At 35.7% G+C, this 9964-nt stretch overlaps 1 protein-coding gene across 1 annotated transcript; it reads right to left on the minus strand.

Moving 5' to 3' along the window:
• Positions 1-872: 872 nt before the first annotated feature.
• LOC132550801 (globin C, coelomic-like) lies at positions 873-7951 on the minus strand. The gene is made up of 2 exons (XM_060214890.1): positions 7746-7951; positions 873-1242 (listed from the first exon to the last, which is right to left on the minus strand). Exons 1-2 carry the CDS (start codon positions 7949-7951, stop codon positions 873-875), a joined length of 576 nt encoding a protein of 191 aa, XP_060070873.1.
• Positions 7952-9964: the final 2013 nt, after the last annotated feature.

A 9964-nucleotide genomic window follows, 5' to 3' on the forward strand; every position in this document is an offset into this window, starting at 1 on the left:
AGGTGTTTGAGTGGAGAGTTTATGCTTTAATTGATTTTAAAACTGTATTCATATATTGTAAAATTAATATGAATGAAAATTAATTTCATGATCATTCTTATTATGCATTGTGTATTGAATCGTATAAAGCAGTTATGTGATTTTCAAATATATGCTTATGGTTATATGTAATTTAGGATGCATTGTTTGAAACGTTTGAACATATCAAATATCTTAAAGTAAACAATAAAGAATTTATGTCTGTAATTAATGTTGAGTTAGCTTAGTTGTGATTGTTTATTAGATTCGTTTTCCCAGCGTGTCCTGATCACGGTTATATAGGACCGCGGTTTATAGGAACAAAGGAACAGAATGTATGCTAACATATAAAGGAATGGGTTATACTAACTACGTTGTGTAACCATCTTAACAATCTAGTGTTATGGAAAAACGGCATTTCATGAAACGATACATTTCAACTGAACAGACCAGATATGCCAGTGACATCCGAATTGGAATACTTTTCATTCAACAGCATCAGTTTATAACAACAAGGAAAAACAGACAAAACAAAACAACAACAAACGGAACAGATAACAAATCGATTGAATTCGTAGAAGAAACTTTATACAATTCCACTACATGTGATTGAAGATTTCGACACACATAACATTCCAATCAAAGACTAGATTCATGATTCATACAAGAATCAGTTACTAAAAATTGGTATGCTTCTCGACATAGTAATGCGGTGTTTTTTTAATATCATGATTATTTTTCAGCATTTCTCAAAAATAAAATATTTTCGATATTTGCATTCCGTTTTGTTTAGCATGTCTACGATTTTGAACTTGACATGTGCAGTTGAAAATGATGATGCTTCACAGTAGATGTTATGTTACACTTGAATTACCATTGCACGATTTTTCATGTTCACTTTCCAGCACATAAAGTTCGTAACCTTGACAGAGATATCGGACAATGTAAGTAAACACTATATTCCAACTTTCCCGCACTTCCGGAATGAATTCCTCTCCAATTGCTGTCTCCCAGACGCTCATCAGCACTTTTATATACACAGCGAAATATTCAATGTCAAAACCGTCGAAAGTGGCGTGTCGTGCGCCAAGCATCAGCAAAGTCTGTTGAATTTCAGTTTTAGGTTTTTCCAAACTATCCACAACTGAATCGACCACCTGCATGAACTTCGTCACGTGATCAAGAAATATTTTTGACTGTTTCAGGTTGTTTTCGTCCATATATCTGAAAAATACAGAATGACATGGTAAGTTTCCCTTTGGAATACTTTGCTTTTTGTTTTACACAAAGAATCCACAAGGGTGCTAAAGGTAATTAAAATCTTATTTTCAAATCATGGTTGTCCTGAGGCTGATTTGATAAAAGTACATTTGTTAGTTACCTCAAGATTAAAATGGGTGTTTTCAATATGGATTATATAAACAATTTCCCTGTCAGAGGTAATTAAGGAAAGTAGGACACAACTGATGCTTACGATAGTTTCTCGTAAAAAACCCTGACATGTTGTAGTGTCTTTGGAGGGGGATTGATAAATTAGTCACGCGTTTTGATTTTGTGGTTTTTTAATGAAAAAACTAAACAGCAATTGAGAAAATTTACTTAACTGTTAGGTCACTGGTTTGGAATTATGAAAGAGAAGACACTCAGTGTATAATTGGCAGGATAACGAATTTAAAACAAATCTCGGACTGTCTTTTATCATTTTCGTGACCTTAATAACCATATAATGGCATGGGAGTTTTAGTCAATAGTATTCGAAGTGATAAGGAGAAACGGTCATCCTTGGACAATAAGTCCTTAAGTAACTTTGGATTCAGTCATTGAACTTAGCAGTGTTGTCTCTAGCCTTAGGTCATGAAAAAGTGAGGTATAGGAATGGGCCCAGGCTGTCTAGTTGGTTTGTTTACCGTCCTATAAATAGGTACGTGGTTTTAAAGACGATAAGTACAAGTTCTACGCCATACTTATAGGACACCGAGGTTGTAAAACAACTATTACGCGTGTCCATAGTTAAATGTGAATGTTCATTTTTTGTAAAGAAATGTTTTTGTCACTTCATAGAATCAACAATACTGGTACTAGATGAAGATGATAGACCTACGTTAGGTATGGGTGAATAATCATTAAGTACAACAAAGCTTCAATAGAATTAGACACCCACATTATCTGCGAAATAGACATTTTGAGATTCTGAAAAATTTTAGCTTTAATAATTTCAACCGGATAGTTACCAATAGATTTAAGAAAAAAACGAGATTGGTGCAGGATGGAATACAAGAGTAGCCTAAACCTTAATCCTGATGCTTCAGTTAACTATAATCCCGTTAGTCTTGCTCTCTTATCGATTATACTCGTAGTTCCTTTCATCAACATATACATATATATTCACGGTACAGTAACGGCATTGTGTGGGTTAGGACACCCGCTGATTGATCAATATGTTATCTCAGTACAAATTATCGAAGGCAATTTTTCACACCCATGTTAAGGTCGACATTGATTTAAGTGCGTATGAACCTGTTCCAGAATGTACGAAAAGAATAACAGAAATATAGTTTTCACCTCAAAAATAAAATTCTGGGGCCCTTACAAATACCAAAGGTTGACCAGTAGCTCGATAATGCAGCATTTCATAATTTTCATATATATCTAATAAATTCGTGTGCATAACCTTGCCACTATTCTACTTCATTTTAACCATTTACTTAACTGCAATGTATTGGAGGGTCGATGTATTAATACATCTAGAACTCGTCGATAAACCACTCGAAGCAAGTGTCTAAACATACCGTCAAACCATATATTTTCCTGAATCTCAATTTTGTTAATTTTTTTCAATAAAAATTCCTATTTCCAGGACAGTTACAATTATAAAATAGCTCATACTATTTAATGGACATATGAATTCGTGGACTAAGATTAGCCATCAAATCAATGAAAACTAATCCACGTGAAAATTAATGAGTTTACAGTGTATTAAGAGACGTAAAAAACAAATGACTATCTGGATAACGTAGATACTCAATGCTCTTTACTTTTGATCGTAAGCTGAGAGATCGTCGTTTTAAGAAAGGGGTTTTGGTATACAGACATATTTCAGTATCGCACCACTATTAAGTCAGCTTCATTTGCGTACTGTCACAATGAGGCTTACACAAAATCCCATACATTAAATGCATAATTCACCGAAAACCGTCCTTAAATGACTCAAGCTCTTAAAAGGACGTTACTCAAAATGAACAAAAAGTACAATGACCTTTCTATGTGTTTTCGACCAATGTCGTGTACAGGGACTGTAATACCAGGGGAGTCAGCAATGGAAGGGATAAAGAGTAAAAAAGTAGGGCGGTTGGGAGGTTGAAGGCGTTCATTGTTTTGGTAAGGTAAATATAGAGAAAGTGTAAATCTTCAAAGAAGTGGGAATTAATGAAGTTATCTTGTATTGTTTTTTCTTGCTAATACAATTATTTGTTTTCAATATTCAATGTCTTCCCTTCCAAATAGCTTTACGACTCTCGTATCTTCGCAACATGAGGTCATATTCTTCTTTCATTTGTTATCGTCTGCCATATTTTAATCAAATTGAGGTCTCGTTGAACATTTTGCAATTAGATCATCTATTACTTCATGAATGGTTTTCACCATAGCTTCTTTTTCCAACTGAAGCATAAGTTAATCATTTGAACTTGTTTAATCCTCTCGTTTTCCAAAGCTTCATGTCTATTTTCCTCTTTTCTTAAAATAATAGAATTATCAACCATCTTTACCTAGCAACGAGGAAATTAAGCCCCTTCTTTGATCACGTCACATGAATTATTAAGAAAAATAAATTGATTAAGTTCAAACATTTATCGTTATTTGACTTTCGTAAGTAAAGATATCATGCTGCAGTTACTCGAAGCGGCCGATCACGGTATTAACCCGCATATATAAGTGTCTGAACATCCTCGAATGTTAGTTAATTCGATATGAAAATGTCATTTTGACATATTAGAAAAAGAGACAGAAGCACATTCAATCTTGAATTAGCCACAGCGGCGAAGAAGGACGTTATTGCAATTCACATCATTTTGAAAATGCCAACTGTAAGTGAATTATTAGCCATGACGCTGTCTTTTTGAAGGACTGCACATGCGGTCATGTATATGGTGTTTTTACAATGAAATTATACCCACTGTCTTTTGAATGGTCGCTTGAACGACTAAATTTGGGATTTTTACATATATCACTTTCTAACCACTTGTTTTATCCTTAACATTGCCCTATGTTTGGCATTTAGGAGGATAATTGGTTCTCTCACCCAGCTTTGATATATCAAATAGATTGTAAAAAGGGTAGTAGTGTCTTTGGCGCTCGACACAGACTTGGCTACACAAGACTTCATAAACTGATCAACCTATTCACAATAAAATGCCAGTGTACAAGCGATATGAACAGGAAGTTGACTGATCTATCACTTCGCCTCATTCACCATCTTCAAATTACCTAAACATGGTGTTGGAAAGTTAAAAAAACAACAACCCGCTTTAATAAACCATTAATCTAAATTGAAGAACCGTGTACTATGCTGATCGTATAACACTTCGGTTATAATGTGGTCGGATTTGGCGTTATTCTTTGCTAGGCTATGGTATTTCAGTGTGATGACACTATAAAAACGTTCTTAAGTAGCCCAGTCATCCGCTGACATAGTCTTAAAATGTCTATGTCCAAGCCTCTCGCAAGGACATCAAAAAATAAACGAACTGTTTGGAGGTGCACTATGGATTCAATCTTTATATCAGGTTGAAATGTATAGGAAAAAGGAGACGAATGTCACATTTACAAATACATGATACTTTGCTTGCTAGCTTGTTTTTATGTATATTGCTTTGTTCTCTTACAACACAGTTCACTATATCCACTTCGTTAAAGGAACGATTTCGACATCTTTCTTTCAATGATTTTTGTATGTTTTTCCTTGTAGATCTTTATAGTCAAACAGTTACTGGTCATTTATGACCGTTTCTGCGTTGATGGACCGTTAAGAAGATGACAATAATATTGTCCTGTGTCCTTTCATTTGAAGACAGCTTCCATATGTTTCGCATGAACTGGACACATCAATATAAGGATAACTAGCTGCCTTTTCCTTCAGGGCACAATACTCACACAATTAAGCATATAGGTCTATATGTCTTGAAAGCGTTTGGCGGGATATACATGTCATTTACTGTCCGACGGTCTGCTTTCTCTGTATTCAGGTTATTAAACGCCATTATTGTATTTTAAGTGTCTTTAGTTAGGAAAGTTTTCATACAAACGAAACACCAGTGTATGTCTATCTAAATCACCCTTTCGTATTTTTCCATCACGCTTTCAAGACCTACGTAGAAAAATCGTTTTTATTTTATTTTAACGCCCGCGCTGTTTGAAATTAATTGAGCTTTGCTTTTGAGATATTGCTAACATTGTGTAAGCATTTTGCATTTGTAAGAGGCAATTGATTATTTTGACCCAGGATGTATATTTGAGTAATCTTGTCTATGATCAGTATAACGATTTTACGACGGTACTGGGTGCTGTTGCCCTGCAGGTAGGGCGTAAGAAGTGTACCTGCTGTCCCCGTTATATGATCGTGAGAGGCGACACAACTCGGGATATTTATAAATTCACTCATTTCTATTGATCTTTCTCTACTTTGACACAAACTCCCTTCCGTCCTTTAGCTAAGCGTTCGCCCTTGAGAGGAAGACTACGAGTTTTATCCGGTGGCCGAGACATACATACTTTAAAGGTGCTGCCTCCTTGCTTAACGTTCAGTATTGTGGTAGCGTTATGTTACTGGGGTGTCCTGCTATGAGCGTTCGGCAGCGAAATTCGGTGTGATGGCACTATAAAGGCGGCTTCAGTACCGCACCATCACAAGGAGGCTTACACGAGGTCTGTACGCTGTTCACTTACAAAGTTATCTGGAACCCTAAACAGCCAGAACGATTATGGTTTCTCGAAAGACGTTATAAAGTTGGCTGGGATTCCCAACAGCCAGACAGAGAATGTTATCTAGATAGACGTAAAGTCTTCAGGGATCCCTAACACTCAGAACGAAGATGGTTGTCTAGCAAGACATCAACAGGAAGATTAGTATGACGATGGCTGTCAAGGGCGACGCCAACAGAAAGGGTCATATGAAGACAGGTGTTTAGGGAGACAAAATGGGAGCAACCGATCAGATTTGGTCCATGCAATTTCCAATTTGTAAGAAAGGAAAAATAGTCGTCTCTTACAACAGGCACCGTTAAAGTGTAAGCATATTCCTTCTCCACTCTTACATGGGTAGGGAATAACTACATCTGCGTTCAGTCTATTACATATTAATTCAATCTGACCACGGATAGATCTACAATTAGTCTTAATATGACCCTCCAACCTTGCAAGTTTTTTTAACCAATTAAATCCGTGCAAGGAAGCACGAGCGGTTCACATTCCAAACATTGAATATACGCCAAATAAACATATTTATTAGATTCTGTTTATCCTACATTTTTCCATCTGTTTATACTGCAAACGTAGAGGGAATTTTTGTGCATCGGATGTACAATGTTGTTAAGAGCAGGCGAGATGAGTTTTTGTAATTTGCCAGGACGCCATACACTAAAACGAACTGAGTATTGATAAAATTTGGTGATGGTAGATCGGTCTGGTTTGGAGATATTCACTTATGTATTCACCTTTCCTACATAACGTATGTGTCTTTCAGGGAGGCGAGTATTCACAGCAGTGACAGTTATGATTAAATCCATGTAGCGAAATACTTGGTCTTTTTATTTAATGTTATGGCATTTTAAGTTAACCACTAACTTAGGCAATATCCTAACAAAACAGCATGAGGTTCGAAATGTGTCATTAATCGCTCAAAATACACAGCAGGTCAACTGATAATATTCCAGCATTTCATTTGGCATTTGTCAACGGCGTCACAGCCACCATACCTATTTATTAATGTATATTTAATTTTTTATTAGATACTTGTACTTGTCTTTATCAGTTCTGACTCTAGATATGGATTTATCCATTGGAAGAACCCAGGTTTATTATTACTATCACTGATGATATATGGTTGTTGTAAGAATTCGGTCTGATTGATTTTAATTTCATGTCTTTTAAATTGAACCCATTGATTGTTTACGCCATACCCCCACAAGACAAATCGTACATAGTTTGTTGTTATCGCATCACTAGAGCCAAAGGACAGGTCAACAAATATTTTCAAGGTAAGAACACGTGTGTATTTTGACTTAATGTTTGGTATTCCATCACATAGAGAGAATATTGTGTTAACTTCACAACTTTTTTTTCGATAAAAAATCCAAAACAGCTTTAACTTGACATTGACCTAATTTTGTTAATTAAAAAGAATAGAGGCTTAACTTTGTGACAGAAAATACTGCACTGTGAAATCAACAAGTTGCCAGAGTCCAAAGAGGTCAATGGCCTCTTGTTTATGTAAGTTGCTTAACAATTTGTTAAGAGGGTGACCGGAACGTGTCTTATAAAGTTCCCTGTTTAACTTACACTTATTTCAAATAATAAACAGCTATGCTATGAAGTATATTCTATATAAGAAAAAACACACGATGCGTCAGTATATCCTTAACTGATAAATACTAATATTCCTTATTAAAGATATTCTTTCATTGATGTATTGCCTATATCATATTCCACTGAAGCTTAAACTGTACACTTACGAAAAATTCTTGAAAACCGTTTTGATCCTAGGTTCCTCCAGAAATATCCGAAGGAACACCTTTTCTCCGAAGCCAACCATGTCACGTGACAAGATTGGCCAAGTGCTCCGTATCGTGTCAATTTGGTTGTCAGAGAAGTCGGCAGCCTCGTCTTCAGCAGTGTTGACGTCATTCACTTCAACACTCTTGCTGACGTCACATCCCATACTGTGGCCACGATTGGCTAATACTCATCATACGTCCTTACTGAAATGATAAAAAATGTTATATAGAATGATTTTATAGTTATATTTTTCCTGTATTCTATACTAGAAATTTTTTTATTTTCCCGATACTTCTTTATATTTTATCAATTGGAAAACCTGCAATACGGGCGACTTTTAGAAACTAACACGGCATATTCAAATTTGAGGCTGAGATAAAATTATTTCTAGCGTCAAGCCCGCTGGAAATTTGAAACTTTACGAGATTTGTCACAATCCGTGTGCCTTTCTTAGTAATTAAATTTCTCATTTATACAAGTGAACACAATATGAAACGTATTCTCCCAGTTTCCTTGTTTGATTCCAAAGCAAGTATTCAACAACGATTAGACTGATGAACGAAATCCATGTAACTGTTTAGTAATTCATCAAAATAAACACCTAGAAATTGTCCGTATATGACAGGGTGTTATGCTTCCATTTCCAGGTTTTGCCATTTGTGAGTGAAGACACTATAAAAGCTTTACTAAGTAGTCCCGTCAGCTATCTACACCATCATCATATTTCTAAGCTGTTGCGAAAATGTACTTATTATTATTTCACTAGTAACGGCCATTAACATAGAAAAAGTCATTACTGCCCAGAAAGTTTGGACAAAAAGGTCAGAGATGAGACGGCATCAAATAGACAATTTTTCTTTAAATCTATGACAAAGCACTCGCACACGAAGGAAATATATGGTTACATCAAGCAGGTAACTGACAAGTAGCAGGAGATCACTTTGTTACCTATGTTGCATGTCATAGGGATGCCTGATCGATACAATATGTCATTGTTCAAGTCTCATTTGCCATTAAACCATGATTCGATGCCCATTTTGTACGTGAATGACCCGGAAACCAATAATTGTTACTATGGTGAAAAGGCACAAGTGTCTTCCGATACGGTTGGTGGTAGACTCTTCAGAGTCTGGCTAGTATGCAATGAAGCTAGGTACAAATATACCAGTGGTATCACTGCATCGACTATGGAAACCTAAACTACTTGTATTTAATTCAAAATCGAAGTCTGGCAACCACGCTTGCTTCGATTTCCAGGTCACTTCCCGTGGTCTTTTGTCGGCATACCACAATGTAATTATCTGTTCACGCTGAATTGCTACCCACTCTAATTAACCCAAACCAATAAGTCAGAGAAGATTAGGCGGATTAATCTCAAACAAAAAGAAGTAAATCAGATGATTTAGGAGCTATATATGGTTAGCATAACCAGATGGACTTAGTTACCTCGGTAATACATACGGCGTAATTACAAAGGCAGCTTCATAGAACAACATTACGTTGAAATCCTTATCTGTATGGTTTAACCGACAAATACTCGCCGGATTATAATAATTAAAGACTCTTCCTGTGATTTAAAGATGGCGTCAATGGACGTGTACTTGTTATAGGTATCAGTTTTATTTCTGAGTATAGTATCATTTTTGTTTTTGTGTACAAGGTTATTTTCCTTTAAAAATATAATTTCAAACCGTAAATGACAAAATAAAAGCTTTCATATCACACCAAGGCTTTCTGGGTAATCTCTTCATCAGATTTTGATTTATCTGTATCAATGACAGTCTTGAGGTACGGAAGGAAATGGTTACAATTGGTCTCATATTGCTATATATAAAAAAATGCAACAACCCCAACCCCACCCCCGCCCCCGAAAATGTTGATCCCCGAATACAATGACAAAAAACATGTAATTTATTTACGTAAGGATAATAAAACAACAACTGATCATATGATTCATTACACAATCTATTTTCAATAAAGATGGCAGTATTTGAATGAAATCATTTGCTTTCAATTAAAACAGTGATTACATAAAAATAAACTAAACGATGACCGAGGAACGCATTCATATTTTTTTGGGTGCATTACGTAACTGAAAATGGTAGGACGAATAGCCTGGGGCTTGATTACAATATAAGTACGTTGTAATATACCGAACAAGTAACTTAAAATGATC

This window comes from Ylistrum balloti, unplaced genomic scaffold (genome assembly GCF_031769215.1).
Source record: "Ylistrum balloti isolate Yb309-2 unplaced genomic scaffold, AGI_CSIRO_Ybal_v1 Utg370152, whole genome shotgun sequence".
Lineage (NCBI taxonomy): Eukaryota > Metazoa > Mollusca > Bivalvia > Pectinida > Pectinidae > Ylistrum > Ylistrum balloti.

Coding starts and splice junctions, on each gene's coding strand:
- LOC132550801 (XM_060214890.1), bottom strand. CDS start 7,951: ATGGGATGTGACGTCAGCAAGAGTGTTGAAGTGAATGACGTCAACACT. Junction 1,243..7,745: donor ACGGTTTTCAAGAATTTTTC/GTAAGTGTACAG, acceptor TGTATTTTTCAG/ATATATGGACGAAAACAACC.